The 20,736-nt window shown below is 36.9% G+C and overlaps 1 protein-coding gene across 1 annotated transcript in view; it reads left to right on the forward strand.

Moving 5' to 3' along the window:
- Positions 1-19,139, forward strand: part of tdrkh (tudor and KH domain containing) — a 46,589-nt gene extending 27,450 nt beyond the window's left edge. The window contains exons 7-14 of the mRNA XM_028793978.2: positions 2,674-2,840; positions 3,584-3,756; positions 4,616-4,680; positions 6,112-6,263; positions 7,913-8,038; positions 9,469-9,523; positions 15,787-15,850; positions 18,633-19,139. Coding sequence (XP_028649811.1) covers positions 2,674-2,840; positions 3,584-3,756; positions 4,616-4,680; positions 6,112-6,263; positions 7,913-8,038; positions 9,469-9,523; positions 15,787-15,842 — 794 coding nt within the window. The 3' untranslated portion in view covers positions 15,843-15,850; positions 18,633-19,139. The remainder of the gene's footprint in view (positions 1-2,673; positions 2,841-3,583; positions 3,757-4,615; positions 4,681-6,111; positions 6,264-7,912; positions 8,039-9,468; positions 9,524-15,786; positions 15,851-18,632) is intronic.
- The last annotated feature ends 1,597 nt before the right edge of the window (positions 19,140-20,736 follow it).

A 20,736-nucleotide genomic window follows, 5' to 3' on the forward strand; every position in this document is an offset into this window, starting at 1 on the left:
ACAGATTTTGCTGCCTAGTCTGCGTTTTTAATAGTACAGTGATCCCTCGCTATATCGCGCTTCGCCTTTCGCGGCTTCACTCCATCGCGGATTTTATATGTAAGCATATTTAAATATATATCGCGGATTTTTCGCTGCTTCGCGGGTTTCTGCGGACAATGGGTCTTTTAATTTCTGGTACATGCTTCCTCAGTTGGTTTGCCCAGTTGATTTCATACAAGGGACGCTATTGGCAGATGGCTGAGAAGCTACCCAACTTACTTTCTCTCTCTCTCTTGCGCTGACGTAGGGGGGTGTGAGCAGGGGGGCTGTGTGCAGCTGCTTCCTGAAGGACATGCTGCACGGAGCTTCGCATACTTAAAAGCTCAAAGGGCACGTATTGATTTTTTATCTCTCTCTATCTCTCTCTAACTCTCTCTCTCTGCTCCTGACAGAGGGGGTGTGAGCTGCTGCCTTCAACAGCTTTGTACCGGCGGTGCTTCGCATACTTAAAAGCCAAAAAGCCCTATTGATTTTTTTTTTTGACTGCTTGCTTTGCACTCCTTTGAAAAGGAAGATATGTTTGCATTCTTTTAATTGTGAGACAGAACTGTCATCTCTGTCTTGTCATGGAGCACAGTTTAAACTTTTGAAAAAGAGACAAATGTTTGTTTGCAGTGTTTGGATAACGTTCCTGTCTCTCTACAACCTCCTGTGTTTCTGCGCAAATCTGTGACCCAAGCATGACATTCTAAAAATAACCATATAAACATATGGTTTCTACTTCGCGGATTTTCCTATTTCGCGGGTGGCTCTGGAACGCAACCCCCGCGATGGAGGAGGGATTACTGTAACATCATACATGTTTTGCTCTTAAGTGATAAACTAAGGAGTTTGACATTTAGTTAAACTTCCCTGCACTATGTTTACAACTATCAAAAATGTTGTCATTAACAACAGCATGAAAGAGTTGTAAATCAAAAGTAGCCATCATAAATTTCATTTTTATTAGCCAGTTTTTGTGGCATAGGGATAAAGGTTTCCCAAACTTAAGTCAAATCCCAAAAATGTTGTAACATAGGGTTAGGGCCCTTACTAATATAAATCAAACAAGATGAAGCAGAGTGTGACCTTAGATCTTAGTTACTGTGAGTAATAGTCCCACTGCTTAATCTGTTGACCTATTAACCAAACCAAATGCTTAACTACAGCAGACTGTTAATGCATGTTATTAAATGTCACATGATATCTCAAACTCGGGGGTTTTCAACCTTTTTTTTTTCTTGATGTACCAGGAATTTAAATATTTTGAAGTACCATCCTTTTCTTTCAGTCTTAAATTAAGTACTGATGTCTTACTGGGCTCAACTAAAAGTGAGACTTCTCAACTCCCACCCTTCCCCCAAACATTGCAGTTACGGATTTTAACAAGTGATTACAGATAGTGTTTTTGTGTGGTTGTGGATGTCTTAGTTTTCATGCGTACATCAAATGATTTTTTTAATGTAAGAACGGTAACATAGTTTGTTAAAGAGGAAAAAATTAGCCCAAAAATGTACATATTTTTAATTTAATGAAATTCTACAATTGCATATGAATCCAGATTAAAAGAAATAGAAAAGTTACATATGACTTTGTTTTATAGGGTCGTTATTATAAATGTCAGTTTCCAATTTTGATCGCTTTAAGCACAATTCTCCTTCTAGTTTCAGCCTGTTCCTGCATTTAAGGTTACCAAACATATTGCTAACTCTGTCTGAAACGAAAGATGTATGCTGATGCATAATATTAATAATGATAGATACATGTTTAGTATTTTATTATTAATAATTGTTAAAAATTCTTTATTATATATCCTTATGCCCTAATCTGACATTATCTAAAACAGTTTTAAAAATGATGTTTACTAAAATTAAGAATCTTTGAAATGTGGAGAACTGGGCCTGAGAGAGAGAGAGAGAAACGATTTGCAGACTGATCATGTTGGGGAGAGAGGATGAGAAAATGAGCACTGGCCTGAGATGCTGTCTTTTGCAGAAACTCTTCAGTGTTGACATGGGGTTCCTGAACAGTATCCTTCCTGGCATGGATCAGCTCAGAGTGGTGTGTAAGCAAGAGGGAGTTGTTCCCGTGTAACCAGCATGAGCCATGTGAGATTGACTTGGTGCAAGCAATGGACACAGGAGAATGGGGGTGGGAAAGACAGGAGTGGAGTCTCTCAGCAGGCGCACTGTGAGAGTGAGGTGTAGAACTGAAGGACAGCTTAGTGTGGAGGCTCTGGTTTGGCCTTTGTGTAACCAATGTTACTTTAATGTCCCACTTTTTACCCCTTTTTTTGTAGCTGTTTGTGTTGAGCAGCACTGCCTATCATGTAAAACAACATTGATGTACAACTGAAGAACATTTTCTGATATCTGTATGTTTTATTTAAAAAGAACAGGAAATTTAAGTACTGTCTTTAAAATTTTATTTATTTATTTATTATTGTCAGCTGTGCAATGGCCACTGCCTCCAGTTTGAATAACACTGGCTTAGATGGCATTGTACATCGAACAGCGTGATTAAGATAATGCATTATACCTTTGACAAAATAATTACAGGTGTTAACATTAAAATTGACAGCCCTAGTAATTTTTAATATTTACTTAATTCATTTGCTGGTTATTGTACTAATAATTCTGTCTCGTTGTCAAGTTCCTAGCCCAGACCTGTGTTTTCAACCAGATGAACACCTGGATGTTTATGTGTCAGCCAGTGAGAACCCAAACCACTTCTGGATTCAGATTTTGGGGGCTCGTTCTTTGCAACTTGACAAGCTCACTAATGAAATGACTCGCTTCTATACCAATCAGGATCATACGGTATAAAAATCTTTAATTTTATAACCTTACTTTTTTTTTTTTTTGGTTTGTGACTAAACTATTACCGGCTTTATCATCAATTGGGGATAAACTGGTTTTAAGTCTCTGTTGCCCGTACTTTGCATGTTGCTGCCTGTTTTACACTGGTGACATTAGTTCTTAGTGTTTTCCTTGTTTAATTCACAAATGGCTACCCAAGTACATTTGCATAGAACCTACTACTTCTTGAAACATCAAGAGGAGAAAAAATTATTCATGCAGCAGTTATATTTTCAACCTCTTGCTAGAAATTAAAATGGTTATATAATAACCATTATTGAAATTGCATGTTTTTAAAATGAAGTGTGACTTTGACATTAAATAACATGAATTTAAAGGGTGCTATGGGAGAGCCAAGTGTATGACAAAGGAAGCAATAATACGTTTTATTATTTTTTAACTTTAGCCACTCTCTTGTTTTAAACTGTGGCTTCTAAGGAATCTCCTGAGTGTAATATTCCAGGTACTAACAGGTACTATCTGAGTAATGATTTTCAGTTAAACTACTGTATACACACAGGCTTACTTTTGAAATGTCTCATTACAAAAGGCAACGCACCAGATGACTTAATGCTAAAGTATTTGCTTAATTTTAAGAGCTTAATGCAAGAAAATCGGCTAAACTTCCATCCCGGGTGTTATAGGGAGATAGTCTAACTATAGGTGTGAATGTAGAAGTTTAGTTCATTGTTCTATTTTTTTAGGAGGAAGTATTGAATATTGCAGTAGGTGATATTATAGCTGCACCATATGAGGCCCATGGATCTTGGCACCGAGCAAGAGTTGTCGGCTTCCTAGAAAATGGATTTGTGGATGTATATTTTGTAGATTTTGGTGACAATGGTGCAATTCTTCCAGAGAGCATTCACTGTCTAAGGTAGGACTTTATTTTTGCTAAACATTTTTTAAGCAAATTTAATCTAGTAGCCACAATTATTTACAAGTCTGAAAGGAATATAGAGAATGAGGTTAACGTGTTACGGTTATACTACTGGAAAATGTAAATTTGCAGCATCAAAAATAAGTTTCATCTCTGTGCAATGTATGTGTGTTTTTGATTGCAGTCTATCTTGATTTTTTTTTTTTTTTTTTACCATGAAAGAGAGATCTCCTTTATTGTAAATTGCACTTTATACTTTAAAAGTAAATAATAAATATTTTAAGCCTTTTTGCAAGAGGCACATGTACTTTAATTATTAAACAGTTTTGTGAAATATACTAGGTATTGCATGATACAGTTATTGCATGTACATTAAATATATTGGAAGGTCACACATGCCATAAGATATGTGAACCTCCATAATGAGAGAATGGTGGACAAGTTGGCCTACCACCCTATGGAATAAACAGTCACGTGATTTTATTTAAATCCCTGTGTTCCCACTTTTACCTGTCTATTTTTTGTTATTTATTGAAAGCATTTCCCCTTCCAGTTAAATTATTTTAGAACATATCAACCTAGATCTATAGAAGAAAGTTGATGTCGATTGTGTATTTAATGAGAAACCAACCTTGGTATATCCATTAGGGTTTGTAACTGATACAGCTCACTGGGAGAAGACCCAGTGACAGACTCTGGACATGCTGTGTGGATGATATACATCTCTGCTGATCTGGGAATTCCACCAGAGAATTTGGAGTTTGTTTCAGGGAATAGTGCAGCAGCCAGGACAGCCTTGTTTTTTAATTCTCTGTTTTATCACCATGATCCTCACTGGGATATTTATCTGTTACAGGAGTGACTATTTAAGTTTGCCATTTCAAGCCATTGAGTGCAGCTTAGCTGGAATACGCCCTTTAGGTAAAGTTTTGTTTTTTATATGCTTGATTATTCAAGGTTATGTTCACACTGACGCTGCATTGTATTTTTTTCACTTGAATGCTGAGGTGTCACCCATTGCATGGCTGCACTTGGGTCCTAATCCGGTTGCTGTGTCGTGGTGGGTGCAGCAATGCGCTGTATCGCCGTATACTTCCAACCTCAACCTGTCACTGATAGGATCTTTTTAGAAAAGATGCAAACAACCTAAAAAAGCATATAATTGCAGCTTTTTCTCATATAGGATTTAGACCACATTTATGTAGGTTACTAAATCCAGTACAGCAATTTGAATGTCACCTGCATGTAAACACATGGATCAAATTGGTTTTGAAATTGAAATTTATACTTTTCCAACAAGTTATACATTACTGATTATCTGACCGTCACATCTCTGTGTTGAAAATCAAGATAGCTGACAGTTCTGACTTTGCATACTTACAGAAAGAAAGCAAGGTGGTGGACTTGGTGACTTTCGTCGGGCAGTATAGCCCAGTTTTTTTTTTTTTTTGTTTTTGTTTTTTATAATATTAAAAAGAAGTGACTCACCTCAAGCTATTTTTCTTTTCTTTTTTTTTTTTTTTTCCTAAAGGTCTTGTGGACAGAAGTTCATATAACTAATCGAACATCCCCCTTGACAGTCGGAAATGGTCAGAATGCTTTTTTGCATCAAAACCCTTCACACCTCACTCCCACTAGTCCTGATTCTTCTTTGGTATCTAGAAGTTTCTATGTACACAGAGAGCCATGATAATTGCAATCAAAGCAACCATTTTCCCCACCCTACATCTTCAACCCACATGCTTCCTTGCCATTCTGAGCTAATGGGTTTATAGAAATCCTGTACTGATAGCATTGTTAGTAATGTAGCAGCCAGCATGCTATCTATACAGTCACATCTACCTGATACATTTGTATTTATTATATATCCTGAATGTGCCCTGCATGTATATCTCTACATACTTGTGTCATACAACAATCACTTCCAAATTAATTTGAACATTCAAGCAAAAAAGAAAAAACAGATCTGAACAAAAATAAGAACTGGGTCATTTTTAGTTGCAGTGTGAAAGTAGCTGAAGAACATGGGATAAGGTCAGTAAAGTAAAATTAGTATGTCAAAGAAAATTCCCATATCAGGTAAATTTACCTACACTACATACAGTTACTGTTTATAGTATATTTACTAATTAACATTTATAAATGTAATTTCATTCAAATCAATCTTGTGGAATAAAATTAAAATGACACTGCTTTGTGCAAATATTGCAAATGTATAAAGTAATGCCTTACCTCCCTTCAAAATACACGGGTTATAAAATTCCAAATAGGTCTGTATATCTTTGACTACTTTACAAAAATTGTGTGTGCTTCCCATGGTAAAAAAGGTTTTGTTTGTTTTTTCCTATTCAGGTGAGAACTGGACTCTTCAAGCCCTAGATGATTTTGAGAGTTTGACCCATTGTGCTGAATGGAAACCACTTGTAGCCAAGCTTTGTAGCTACTCTCAGAGTGGGATGTTTCCATGGCCTTTTATTCAGCTGTATGACTCCAGTAATGAAAAAGTATGTAATTTTTAACAAATGTTAACTTTTATGTGAAACTGTCATCTTTTGAAAAGATAGGCAATGTATTTTCTATGTATATGCTTTGTTTCCTGGACAGCTTAGTGTATTTTGTCAGTAACTCCAAACATCATGGATAAAACAATTGCAACTTCTTATGCACTGTAGCAACATTTAATTTCCCTCCAAATGCAGTTCAGAATACAGTGGAACCTCGGGTCACAAACGTCTTGGAACATGTACAAATCGGGTTATGACCAAAAAGTTTGCCAAACTTTTGCATCTGTTCACGACCACACACTCGGGTGGCCAGTTTCCCTTCCGGTTTGTACATGCCGATGATTTCCGCACATGTTCAGTCTCTCCCTGTGCATTCGCTATGAAGTCTTTGTGCTCTATTTCGTTTCCCTTCCGGTTCGTATGTGCAGGTGATTTACGCACGTGTTCTGTCTCTCCCTGTACAGTACATTGTTCCCAGTCAGACGTGCATCGCACAGAGGGACTTTGTGGTATAGCGGGTCCACAGCTCATGTCAAGAGGCCAGTTTTAAATAAATAATCGCCGCGCTTGCAGCTTAGCGAGGGGGCGTGGTGGTTGAGTGGCTGAAGCAGTTCCAGGGGAATTCGTGGTGTGGGTGTTTCTCACCTAAGTGCACAGTGATTGCTACAGCTGCCATGTCCTCTTCATAAATGGATGTGTGAGGCGGCTAAAGGGAGGAAAAAGAAAAAGACCGGTTGCGGAGTGAAGAAGTAAGCAGGAAGCAGTGTGGAAAGAACCGGTGTGAATGAGCGAGCGCGTGCTTGCAGGCAGGCAGCTGGACAATGAGCCCAAGCAGGGGTGTTTGGCCGACACTCGGTGGGGCAGAAGGAAGCGGTCGCTCCAGCTGAGCAATCAAGGAGCTGGAGTGACCAGAAGGAGGACGGCTGGCCGCGTAAGGCCAAGAAGGCAGCCGGAGTCGTGTGGCTTGGGCGATGAATTCCCTAATGTAGGCGTCCTGTTTATGGTTAGCTTTTGTATAAATTACAGATTTTTCAAATGTTCATTTTTTTCCCTGTGCTTAAAACTCATTAAAAAAAAAAAAAAAAAAATAAGTGTTTACAGCCAACGGTTCGTAAAGCTGTAGCGTGAACTCTTGCAATGCTAGTTTTCTCTGTTTACGGTTTTCTCAATGTTATTCAATGTTTTTTACATTTACAGTAGTTTATTATTACACAGTGCATTCTATGGTATAATTAACTATTTTTGTGCTTAAAAATCTTTAAAAAAAATATATATTTACATACAGTTCATATGGTCTGGAACGGATTAATTGTATTTACATACTATCCTATGGGGGAAAGTACTTCGGGTTGCGACCAGAGTTTTGGAACGAATTTACCTTACAATTAAACTTTACTGCAAAAAATGAGGTTAACCAGTTATAGTTAATCAAGATTTGGAATGAGGTTACTATTTTTAGGCAGTGTTAATTCCTACACAGAGTTTAAGAATATGAAAAAAATCTGATAACTTCCCCATTTATACATTTTTGTTAATTTAAGATTAAATTCAGAATAAGTATAATAATCATGCAGTATAAATTAAAATGTGCAATACTGTGATGATTCCACTACTTGGAAAGGATTTGCTTCTTTGTATATGTTCCATAGAAACTGGATATCGGAGAGGAGCTAATCCGATTGGGCCATGCAGCCCGTCAAGAGTGCCCACCAGGAGACAGGACTGGTGTTGAAGAAAAAGCAGATGCAAGTTCTGTTTCTCTGCAGAAAATGATGGTAAGGTTTATTCTGTATTCTTGAATGGTATTCCAGTAAGCTTTGCCCTTCAAAATTCTGTTAGTTTATTACAGAGTGTTTTTAGTATTAGTAATATTTAAATTGCTGGTAATTTTCTAAACAGTCGGAGCACCCTCCACCCTATTTGCTATCTAAAATTTTAAAAAGGAACCAAAAACAGTGCTTACTGTCATAAAATGTGTTAAAACCTTTAACAGTAGTTATAGATGATATCAAAATGAGACCTATAGCCAGCATTTCAAGTTTCCGACATCTGCAGATTTTATTTCCTGCTAGTTAACCAAAAAAAGCCCCCTTACATGTAATAATTGAGATTTTTTTTTTCCTTATAAAATTGCTTGTATTGGGAATTTCTATTTTGTCGCATACCCCTAGGGTTCAGAGCGCAGGGCGAGACATTGTATAGTGCCCCTGGAGCAATTGCAGCTTAAGGGCTTTGTTCAAGGGCCCAGCTGAGTAGAATCCCCATTGGCAGTAACTTGGTTTCGAACTTTCCAGATTACCATCTCCGATGCTTAGCCTCAGAGCCACTACTCCACCCATTAAACCTGTGAACTGGGGGTTATTTTAAGTAAATTTAATTATAGAAATATTTGAAACAATCACACTTTTTAGCAAACATTAAACATCTGTGCTCTGTGTATATAAATACTCAACTGAAACCTGTAAAGGTTTTCTTCTCAGATGTTTTACCATCAAAATAACAAACAATTTTCTGTAGCATATCAGTTCAAACTGACATTGTTCCATGTCATTGTGTCAGTTGCATTTTCCTGCAACAGACAATTGAGTCTAAACATTGTGGTTGCATTAGACTTGATGTTGTGTTGGAGGAATTACGTGGATTGGATTGGTGAACTTTGTTGAACTGAAAGGCCTGTTCTTGACAAAATTTTTGCAATATTCTAATGATGAACTTCAATCTATGCCTTAAAAGGAAACCGAGGAAGTTAGAGAGAAGCCATTCCTTCAAGGTTTCCTTATGTCCCTCTGGTACAGTATACAGTATAATGCATATTACTGCCATATTACTCATATAAAGTGACATAATTGTCACTTCAGATATAAAGGAAGAAGAGAGGATACCCAACCTTCATTCTCCTGTTGTGTTTATAAATTTATTTACACAAATCCCACTGAACAAACTTGTACACATTTAGAAATACAGTTAAAGCGCAAAGTAACTTCTAGTAAGCAAGCAATGTGTGCATTTCGATACACATTTATATATAATGTAAATTAGTGTGGACTAAGATAATTATGCAGTGGGTATTACTTTTAGTATTGTCATTAGCATAAGTGGAATATTTGTGAACTTCAACAAAAGTTAGTGTGTAAGCCAGAAAAAAATTAATTTTGCTTTAGATTTAGATAAGTCTTAGATTTTTATGTTTTCTCTCTTCCTGCAGGATGATGTTCGAGAAATGGCCTCAGAGTTGAGTTTATCTTGCATTAGTCTTTCAGGTAAAGAGTTTCTTGTATAAACCAAGTATACCTCCCTTTGTGGAAATGTTTGTTATTTGTAGTGATTCAGTTTCACTATTTCTTGATTCTTGATCTATAACTCTTCAGTCAATGTTTCCTCCTGTAGGCTGACAGTTTTTCAGATTTAGTGACTCTGCGATTGTTGCTGGTTTAAGAGAATGTTTATTAAATCTTACAGTACTACTTAATTTATTTTTTGTACTTGTTACTCCAAAGTTTTCACCTAATTTATAATTGACAAATGTAAGTTGTTTATTTCACTAGTAAAACGATAAAATGGGCTGTAGCAACTATAGGAGTGTTTCAAGCATGATAGTGATTCAACCCCTAGAATACTATCACTCATCCCTACATACCTTAACTGAAACACATTATAAGGATAAGTTCATTTATTTGGATTTTTATGCTTTTATTGAAATAATTTGAGCATACAGAATTGCAAAAATCAATATTAAAGGTATAGATATAATAATAATAATCACTTTAGTAATAAACTTTTCGTTAATATAAACCTGGTTAATATCCATCCATCCATCCATTTTCCAACCCGCTGAATCCGAACACAGGGTCACGGGGGTCTGCTGGAGCCAATCCCAGCCAACACAGGGCACAAGGCAGGAACCAATCCCGGGCAGGGTGCCAACCCACCGCAGGACACACACAAACACACCCACACACCAAGCACACACTAGGGCCAATTTAGAATCACCAATCCACCTAACCTGCATGTCTTTGGACTGTGGGAGGAAACCGGAGCGCCCGGAGGAAACCCACGCAGACACGGGGAGAACATGCAAACTCCATGCAGGGAGGACCCGGGAAGCGAACCCAGGTCCCCAGGTCTCCCAGCTGCGAGGCAGCAGTGCTACCCACTGCGCTACCGTGCCGCCCACCTGGTTAATATGAAATACAAAAATGAGGACTGCAAAAGCTAAGAGCTTTAAAGTAATAATTATTATAGAAAAACCATACAGCCTCCACCAACCCCACTACCTCTGCCTTGACTTGTTCTTTGGCAGCAACAGTTTCAAACATGAAAATTGTAATTTGGTATAAGGATAAATACAAAGTAGACATATCAAAAGAAATTAAAGTGAGAAATACAAAGAAAGTGAAAATCAAGCAGAGGACGAAGAAATACAAATAACAGACCATAGCAGGGGGAAAAACAAACAGTTCAATAAGGGAACTTGTGTAAGAATTAAATTTGAACCCTGCTCTATGTGTGTACCTGGCATGTGTCTGAGTCTCGAATCCTTCTGAGCTTATGCTTAAAAGCTGACGTTGATATTTTTATTCACTATGATAAAATGTGTTTCCTGTTTTGAACCAAGCTGGATCATAATATATATAGGCCATTGTTCTTTTCTCTTCTTTGTGAAATTCACACATCTCCTAAAATAAGAATAAAAATAATACATTTAAAAAGTCACGTACATCCTAAACAAACAGGACTATCAATCAAATTGTGGTCATCTATGGTATCAAAATCTGCCATGTCCTGTTAGCGACTAGGTGTAACCAATCATGTTAAAAGTTTTTTCTGTATTTGTAATGAATTCCTTTTAAAGAAAAGTGACCTAATCAGTGAATTGTATAAATATAACCTGAGGACATTTTTTCCTTTTGTAGCAATGTGAAGATTTAGATAAAAAATAACGATTGATGCTTTCTCCTGCCTGTGTTTTATTGCTTAAATCGGGGCATTCCAGTGGGGGGTGCCTGTGTGTATTAAATTTTCTTCCACACTCGTCAAGACTTTTTTTTATAATGCGAGGTCTAGGATGGATTATAATCTATGGAAAAATTAAAACTGGAAATCCACTTCTCCGAGGCTGTCATGCTGTATTGTGTATTGACCTATCACACATTAGCATGGATCTCATTAAAGTGCCATCTACAGTTATTGTCTTAAACATCTTTACAACTGGTTCTTATTCAGGTTTTCTGATTAATACAATTTTATATGAAAATGTTTGTTATTGGTACCAATTCATTTGTTTGCAGCTTTATTTATGTAGGTTATTGATCTGAAAGAATCCATTTTCTGCTCATTGATTACCGTATTTTTGTATACTGGCTTTAAGGAGGTCCAAATCAAAGCAAGCAGAGTAGAAGGCAACACAAGCAACTTTTTTTTTCTAGCCTACTTGGAAAAGAGGTGATGCGCATGGAAGTAGAAGAACTGTCATCCTCAATTTGTACTACTTACAGCTTAACAAGTATGAATGATGTCAGCTATGAGAGTTTAAAAGAGGAATCCAGCAAGTGTGGTTTACAAGTGGAGACTTTCTGTTTACCGACACCTGCTACTAAGGATCAGATACCTGTTCCTGCAAAAAATTTGTGTACATCTCCATGTATTTGCATTAGCTGCATGCCTACATTGGAATATACAGAAGTTAAATGTCCAAGTGTAATCACTGGAGAAAAAGGCAGTGAAAAATGGAATGAATATAAATGTGAGGCCAAACATGACCAAAATGTGTCTACTCAGAGTTTCTCACTGATGGATTCACCAGATCCTTCCCTTTCTACTTCTGCTTCCACATCAGTAGAGGATTCTGTGTTCTTCAGTTCTTCCAAGGAACAGTCTGGCTCCGAACAGTCGGAGTTGCATTCTGACCTCAGCACCTCTTCAGCGACCTCAGAGACACAGTCCTTTTCTGATGACAGCAGTGTGCATTCGCCCAGAGGTTGTTTTTATTACCTGTCTGACTCTAGTGATTTTCCTCTATCCTCCTCAATGAGCTCTTCAGTAGATGAGCAAAGTTCTGCTTTCTCATCCACTCATAGAACAATCCTCAGCACCTCTTCAGCGACCTCAGAGACACAGTCCTTTTCTGATGACAGCAGTGTGTATTTGCCCAGAGGTTGTTTTTATTACCTGTCTGACTCTAGTGATTTTCCCCTATCCGCCTCAATGAGCTCTTCAGTAGATGAGGAAAGTTCTGCTTTCTCATCCACTCATAGAACAATCAGTGGGAATTCCTCAGACTCACTGAGTTCTACTGAAAAAAATCTCATTTGTCAATCTGAGTATAAATGTAAAGCAGAGAATTTCTGCCCAGATCACGATGTTAGCAATGCAGAATGTGAGAAAACATTTGACTTTTCTGAGTTGCGCTGCCTGTTAAAGGAAAATGACATTCCTACAGCATTACATGGAACAGTACTTCAGTGTAAGTTGGAAGAAGAGTCTATGTGCATCTCTAATCCTCAAGAAATGCTAAAATCAAAGAATATTTGTTATTGTAACCAAGATGGTGATACAGAACATAGCCAGCATGTCTCCATGAAAGAGAAAAGGTTAGAAATTACAGAAAACTGTAAGTGTGTGCTGATGAAAGAAACAGAAGAGCTCATTACTATACAGGAGAAAACAAAGGACTCAGTTTTAATAGCTGAAGAGGCTACTCTTTATCACATGCAGAAAAATGTAGAAAATCTGCATGCCCCTGGGGAGACTTGTTATTTAACTAGAGAAAATCACTCTGCAGAATGCAACAGTAAGATAATCCAGCCTTTATGTAGTGATTCGTACCAAGAGAGGTCCTGCAAAATAGAGGACCATCATATTGACCCTAAAATCATTCATTTTGAGAATAAAGGTAAAGATAACATTTAGACATTTTTGCACAAAAGTATGATTTAATGGTGTTTGCACGTTTTGTTTGTGCAGGGAATCACATAAGAGCTTTGAATTAACATTTGTCTGTGAAATTTCAAATTTTCCCCTTCATTGGGTTTTCCCCTTTTGAGTGTTCTCACAATAGCATGTATGTCGTATACAAGTCAGAAAGACTGGGAACACTCAAATTATTGAGAACGACTGGGAACACTCAAGTTATGTGCAGAACATAGATGTAACAGTACATTTTCAGCATTTATCACTGGGGAGTCCTTATGAGGTGAGCCCTAGTAGGGCAGTCGAATAGTAATTAAGATTAATATTTCAAATATTGCTTGATTATATGTGTGTTTTTAAAATTCTTTGAATTACCTAAATGCACATTGCCATGAGGTATACCTTGTACTTTCTGAACAAACATAATTTTTTGAATATAATTTTGAATCCATATTAAGGAAAAAAAGGTCTTATTTGAAGGCAAACACTGGCTTGACTAATTTCAACTTGTTACCCCGCACACTCTGTGCTGCAATAATTTTGTAGTTTGCACATCATTTCAATCAGCATTTTTACAACTTTTAACTGTTAGTTTGTACAGATTTTTCTGCTGCACCCTAAAAGTATCGTTTTGGTCCTGATCCTGTTCTGTTTTATTTTTGAACCTGAAATGCCTGATTTGATATTGTAAAACCGTTAAGCATTCATCGTAGCAAACAAAAGCTGGTTTCCTTTCTCATTAAACGTAATGGGAAATAACTGCCATAATTCTGACTTTGTTTTTAATTATTATAAGGACTTTAAAGTTGCCATTTTAAACTGCATTTTCCGTGTCAGGAAAGCATACCTGGCTACCTCAGCCAACATGTCTTTTGGAGGCTGCTGGCTTCACACGATTCCTAAAACAGTGGAAAAATGAACACTTGAAGTTACATGTGTTATTTTTGATGAATCTGTAAAGGATAAAAAGAATTCTTTTTGATCCTGTGTGTTATTCTTTGACTACAGACACTCCGCCTTGCAAATTTATGAAGATGGGCTGCTCTCCATACTTAATAACTTTATAATCTCTGCATTGTGTGATTTGTTTGAAAATTTTAAATAAATAATAATAATTCATTACATTTATATAGCGCTTTTCTCAGTACTCAAAGCGCTATCCACACAGGGAGGAACCGGGAAGCGAACCCACAATCTTTTGTTGTTTTTTATGTAATAGCAGAAGTCTTAAGTTGATATTAATAAAAGTGTATGCCATATTAAAAACAACAATAAGGAATGAATACTTAAAAATCATTACAATGTGTTTAACATATTTAACTAATTGGCAGGGATTTTGTGTAAGTGTTTTACATTATATGCATTACAGGCATATGAAGTTTTCTCTGATCTTGTCATTTTCCATGCACAGAAAAATCCTCTTTTTGTGTAGATGTTTCAGTGCACAAGTAAGAAGAGCTACATGCAACGCACCTCAAGCAAAAAAGCATTAAAAATAAAAAGGTTTACAAAGGCACGTTAGATACAAACGTATTTATAGTGGCACTTAGAACCTTTTAATGTATGTTCGAAGATATTTAAAAGTTTATTTTTGAGAGAATTTAAACCATAATTTTGGTATAATTTGACAACCCTAGTATACATCATGTGCCATTTTATACTAAACTATTACATTTTCAAGTGCAGGCAAGGCATGTTGAGCACTCTTGACACTATAGTGGTGAACTGCTAGTTCCTTTGTTATTTGCATCACATGTTTAATTAGCAAAAAGTAATAGAAATAGAATGCAGCTGTTTATAATTAATTGAAGAAAGTAAGTATGTGGAAATGTTAACCAAAATGAAGCACAAAAATTTTACTTGACCAATAATTTGCTTTGACAGAAATAACTGGCTTCTGCTTAAGATGTTGGGTATAAACAAACCGCTACAGCCATTGCAACCCACTCGGACAAAACCTGAGCACACATGTACTAGAAATGAAATGTAAAAGAAATGTTAAAGAAAATTATATAATGATGAAGAACATAGCGCTGTAGCATGAACAACAGACACTGCTGTAAATTAGTCTGTACTACGAGTGTAATGAATTAACTCACAAGAAAGGCCTACATGTAGCCCATGTAAATTCATGATGCCTTTAACACTTGATATTCAACCATTAAACTCATTAAATCTGTAGAAAATGGTTTGTTCAAGATTTTAAAAAATGTACCGTATATTCAACTTCACTAGGCCATGAACTGAGGCAAATTGAAATTTCTTATAGTAAAATAATCTCTGTGTTAAATCAAAGCCACCCTTCCTACAGTACAGTGTGGAAATTACTAATGGGTAATTGGGAAAGTCACCGTAGTATTTGATGTGCTTTGACACAATGGTGAATCTTTCATTTCTCAGAATTTTACCTTTCTGGTGTTTATTTTTTCCATGTGGTGTTCTTTCTTCTGTCCAGTTTAAGAATATTATTTTCCATCAAAATCATTTTCATTGAAATGTATCCTGTATATAATAATTCAAGTCTAAAGAAGTGTCAAGCAGCAGTTTGATGTATTCTTCTATTTTTATATAATGTTGCAATGCTCAGTTTGATTTTTATTTTTTCCCCTCATAGAAGCTGCCTCTATTTCAGGAAGTGCTGATGACATTATTGAAGAGGATTCCTTTTAAGCTGAAAGGTATTTTGTCTTTTATATATGGAATTCAAATGATGGGTATACATGCAGGACCTGTATTGTGAGCTAATGTGGATATGACAATAAAATGCCTCTCTTAATGTTCTCAAAATTCAATCCCTTCTGCTGCAAGGTAGATGGATCTCTCCACAAGTTTTTCTTTAATTAAGAGGCTGTCGGGACTTTCTACTATCTAAACAAAGAGTGAAGCACTTGTTTCTTCCAAACATGGAAATTTGTAACATTTTAGATCTACATACCAAAGCACTGGCAATTTTTGTGGCTTTCTGTAATTAAGAGGGTAGTCCTTTCTAAATATTTTTTTGGAAGTAGCTAGCAGACTCACATTTTCTCAGATAATAGAACATATCTGTGACAAATCATAATGTGGTACTTGTACATCAACAAATCCATAAGAGGTATAGCAAGAGAAGGTGCTGAAATTGAAAGGTAAGGTGAGTGGTTTCATGTCTCTTTGAATTTCCATACTGAAATTCATTAGATGACAACTGAGGAAGGCAGCTCATACAAACAAGGATATCGAGCCTATAAGAACTGACAATGGTGTGATGCAGAGACAGTCCTGTATCTTATCAAAAAAGTGGCTAAACAGATTTTTTGTTAGAAGCATTTTCATTGAATTAGGAGCACTGCACATATGTGAAAGTTATCCTATTGTAATTGCAGTTACGGTACTTAGTTCAATGTTTAGCTTTTTGTCATACCAATCTTTGTTTAGTAAGGCCAAAAATACTGGATTTCAGATTAATCAATTAGTTGTGTAATTGGTTATTTCAGTTTCCAAATTTCCTTTGAAATATGTGCAGGCATTTTATGTGGGAAGTTTGTTTGAATCTGATGTACTGTAGTCAGTTCTCAATTTCTTTTTAAAAAGAAACATTGTTATTAGAGCATTAAGCACATGTCAGACGCTAGCCTTTGCCCTGGGTATGCCATTCAGTTACAGACCATACTGCTGCTAATGTTCACCGACACCAGTCCAATTTTGAGTTGCCAGTTAGCGCAAATCATTGAAGTGTATGAGAAAATCCAAGTGAACAAGAAGAGACTGGGCAAAGAGTTCCATGGGAATTGAATCTCTTTCTGGAGCCACTATTCCAGCTGTTCTGCCCTTCCTAGAATTCTTTCATTAATTTAAAGTGTAGTTCATAACGTTGTAACATTGTCACTGCTCCCACACAGTTCCAGGGAGCTGGGTTCAGTAACCAGCCCAACTACTATCTGTGGGGAGTGTGCACCTTCTCCCCTTGTCCTCACGGGTTTGTTTTTGCTTCTTCCAATCTCCCATCACATCCCAGCTGTTTATGTTAAGTTTGTTTAGATTTTGTAGTTCCTAAACATTGTTGTATAGAAACGTGGTGCTGTCGACAAATTTTGCAGTGCATTGTAATAAACAACCATCTGTTAGTAGGAGAGTCAGACTGGTAGTGGCAGCATATTGGTAGCACCTTGTGGATTGGAAGTTGTTTGGAGCTTTCCATAAAGTAAACTTGGTTCTCCCCCATCTTGAGACAGAGAAGAGATGAGGAGTCTTAATGGAGTGGATTAAAGACCTCTGTAATGGAGTTGGCTACATGGATTGGTAGATAAATGGAGCTACTAGATACCAGTTGTGAGGCAAATAATCACAATTAGGAGAGTACAGTAGTAGCAGCAGCAGTAGCTGATTTATGAAGAGTTAAGAGATTCATGAAGTATCACTTTCAGGTGACCTCAAGTTGGTTCTGAAGAACTGATAGACAACTCCCAAAATGTAGGCATGCTTTCACCCAGGCTGTTCTTGGCAAAGAATTATAAGACGTACCAGTTATTTTTGTAAGTGTCTTAGTCCACACACCTTTTTGGTGTGCTAATCTACAAATTCCTCTCGGGTTGTCCTAAGTTTTCGTAATAGAGTTCAGTCGAGGGCAGATAGTAAATATTGCTCTTCATGTATAAACCTGTCCTGAATTGGGTAAGAGATTCCACCTGGTCGTTAACATGTGAGGAGTCATGGGAGTTTGCTAATACTGTCAACACATTTAGTGGGCCCTTCAAGAGCTTATGATTGTTTAATGTGGTATCTTATGTGAGGTTCTGCATGATTGCAGACAGATAATTGTTCTTGCAGAATGAGGATTCAATGAGTTTTATGTTCGGTCTACTCTACCAAGAGTACATTGTGTTTCCTGGCCGGAATATTGAAGCTTTGTGATAACTCACTTTGGGGGCTTGAGTGTGGCATTTTTGCATCTTACGAATGACGGTAACCTCATCTACTGGCACACACCACAGCTTTTTGCATTAAAGCTTAAAGTGATGAGGTGATTCAGAGTTCATGGTTCTCTCTCCAAGAAAATAAGCTTTTTCTGGGCAGGTGAAGTAAATGTGGTTCTGCTGCAAAACTGAGAAGATCAAGTAAGCAGGAGTCTTGTTTATGGGTGAAGGCAGAGAAATGGTGAGATATGCAGCAAAATGGTGCAGCAGAAATTGTACTGGATGGTGGTGCTGAAGGCTGAGCTAACTTCTGGTCAGACCGCAGGATAAAGGTGAACCTATGTTGGAGGAATTATCTCCTGTAGAGCCTGGAATTTCACAAAGGGATAGACGATGGATGGATGAATTGATGCACAAAATATAGTGGGTCCTGCTCAGAATGCTGCAGGCATCACCTTTACCTAGTAGTAATAAAGGATGAGAATGAGTCCGTAGTGTTTTATCAGTCTGATATCTTAATCTGCAAATTTTGTGTGTTGATATTTTGTTTTTCACTTATTCTCTGCAGCCATCAACCACTTTTTTTTCCTATGGGAACACCTGAGATAAAGCTGGTAGAGTTTCCGTGGACCATGTTTACAACTGCTGTCATTTGCTACTTTGCATTTCTATATGTTAGGGTAGAGTAACATGTAGAAAACCGATGACAGAATGCAAGATGACTGAAGTCTACTACTCCTGGTGAATTTTCAGAATCGGTTCCAGTTTGTGTGTTTTCAAAGGGTGAGATGAGAAATTCACACCGGACTCCAAAATTAATGTTTAATAAAAGATCTTAATGCTGTAATCATACTGATTTCTCTGTAATAAAAACACAGCAAATTTGGCCAAATTTGTTGTAAAAAGAATGTGTTTAATGCCTTAAACTAAAGGAAAATATAAAAATAAGAATATCTGTTTGGAGTGATTGAGATGAAGTGTTCTTATACCTGATATTGAAAAATGCTTGTATATTGAGTTTTTTTTTTTTTTACATATATAATTTATCAAATAAAATATTTGTTCCTAACTTTCTCAGTTTGTTTTTTTTGTTTCTCTTCTCTTCCCTGCTGTTAATATTGTGTTAATAATAATATTCAGCCATAGTCCTTGTAACTGAGCTGTTAATCTTTGGCTCCAGTGAATTACGCTGCTTATTCGTTTAAAGCTCTACAGTTTGGTCATTGTAGTGAAGACCATGTGTGCAATGGCACTGTTAAGATTCTTTTTAAAGCTTTTGACTTGACTTGACTCAATGAACCCTTATGTAAATACTGACAAGCTAAGCTTAGACATTGAAAAGCCTCCAGCAAGTTTATTAAACTGAGACGTGTTGAGTGACTGCGGCCTTGTACTGCAAGAAAGTGGGACCAAGAAAACCTGCAAAGTTGTTGTTTTAAATGCCACATTCTCTGAATAAATTGATTTGCATCAATGTGTAGTTCGAAAGAATCAAATCAGTAGAGTGTACTACATGCTGATAGAGGGAACATGACTCTAAGGGTTCTAGAAATATGTTAATGGAAATTTTTTTTTTCCCTGTCAATATCTGGCTGCCTATTCTTGTAATGACATTTAAAGGTGATGTATGCTGCATTCCATTTTTACCTCCGATGTTGGAGTTGGGAATGACGTCACACGCAAGTTGACTGTGTTACAGTAAAACGCTCAGAAAACCAATGTGGATGTCTCCGGGAAATCCTTTGTTGTGCTTGCTTGTTTTGGAATAATTAGCAGTTGATAACATACTCTACAGTGTTTGGTGCATCCAGACACCGTAGCAGCTTGTGCACAAATAAAAGTTGGACAACATTGTGTACGACTGATTTAATGAGACACGAATAAACAGAAGTGCTAATAAATAGTATAATAATACAGCTTTCATAAAGTTGGTGGAATACCTCACCATTTTAGATTGCCATCATAATCTTTAAGCTTGACAAATTTGGAATTAACAGGTCTACCCCAAGTTTCCACCCCAAGGCTCGTGGGGTTGTTTCAGTTGAAAATCCCGACTGGGAAATTTAGACTTCCCAGGTTAAATGGAATGTGGCATTAGATGCATTGGACTGAGAATGAATGTTGTATTTTACCAAGCAATCACAAGTGGTTGGGTTAGATTTTTTTTTTTTGGTGTTGGTATACCTCAATAGCAAATGAGATGTTCTGGGACAGGAGCCACCAGACCAGTGTTTTAGGCTGTGTTCCAGGTTAAAGGTGGATCGATTTGTCAGATCAAATGTCAAAATCAAATATAATTTGAAATTATTTGAAAAAGACTTATGCAAAGGCAAAAGCTGGCATTCGTTTGTACCAGTTGCTCTTGTTACTCCAGAAACGCTGTGCCATGCTGCAGTATTTTGCAGCTGTGATTTTGCACATCACTTCCACAATTGGTGATTTCATAATTTTATTTGGTTAGCTTGTTTTCTTAAATAGTAAAACTTAACAGTCATACTCCTTCATAACATAGACCAGGACAGTTTGTTTCTTCCCCAGTGCTCTGTTTTATTTGATCTCCAGTTTTCTAAACACTAAAGCATCAGTTCCTGTTCTGATTCACTCTTAAACCCGAGATCCTTAATTGTTTTATGGTAAGAAGTTCTCACTATTGCCAAATATTTTGATTTTTA

Source organism: Erpetoichthys calabaricus, chromosome 2 (genome assembly GCF_900747795.2).
Source record: "Erpetoichthys calabaricus chromosome 2, fErpCal1.3, whole genome shotgun sequence".
In the NCBI taxonomy this organism is placed as follows: domain Eukaryota; kingdom Metazoa; phylum Chordata; class Cladistia; order Polypteriformes; family Polypteridae; genus Erpetoichthys; species Erpetoichthys calabaricus.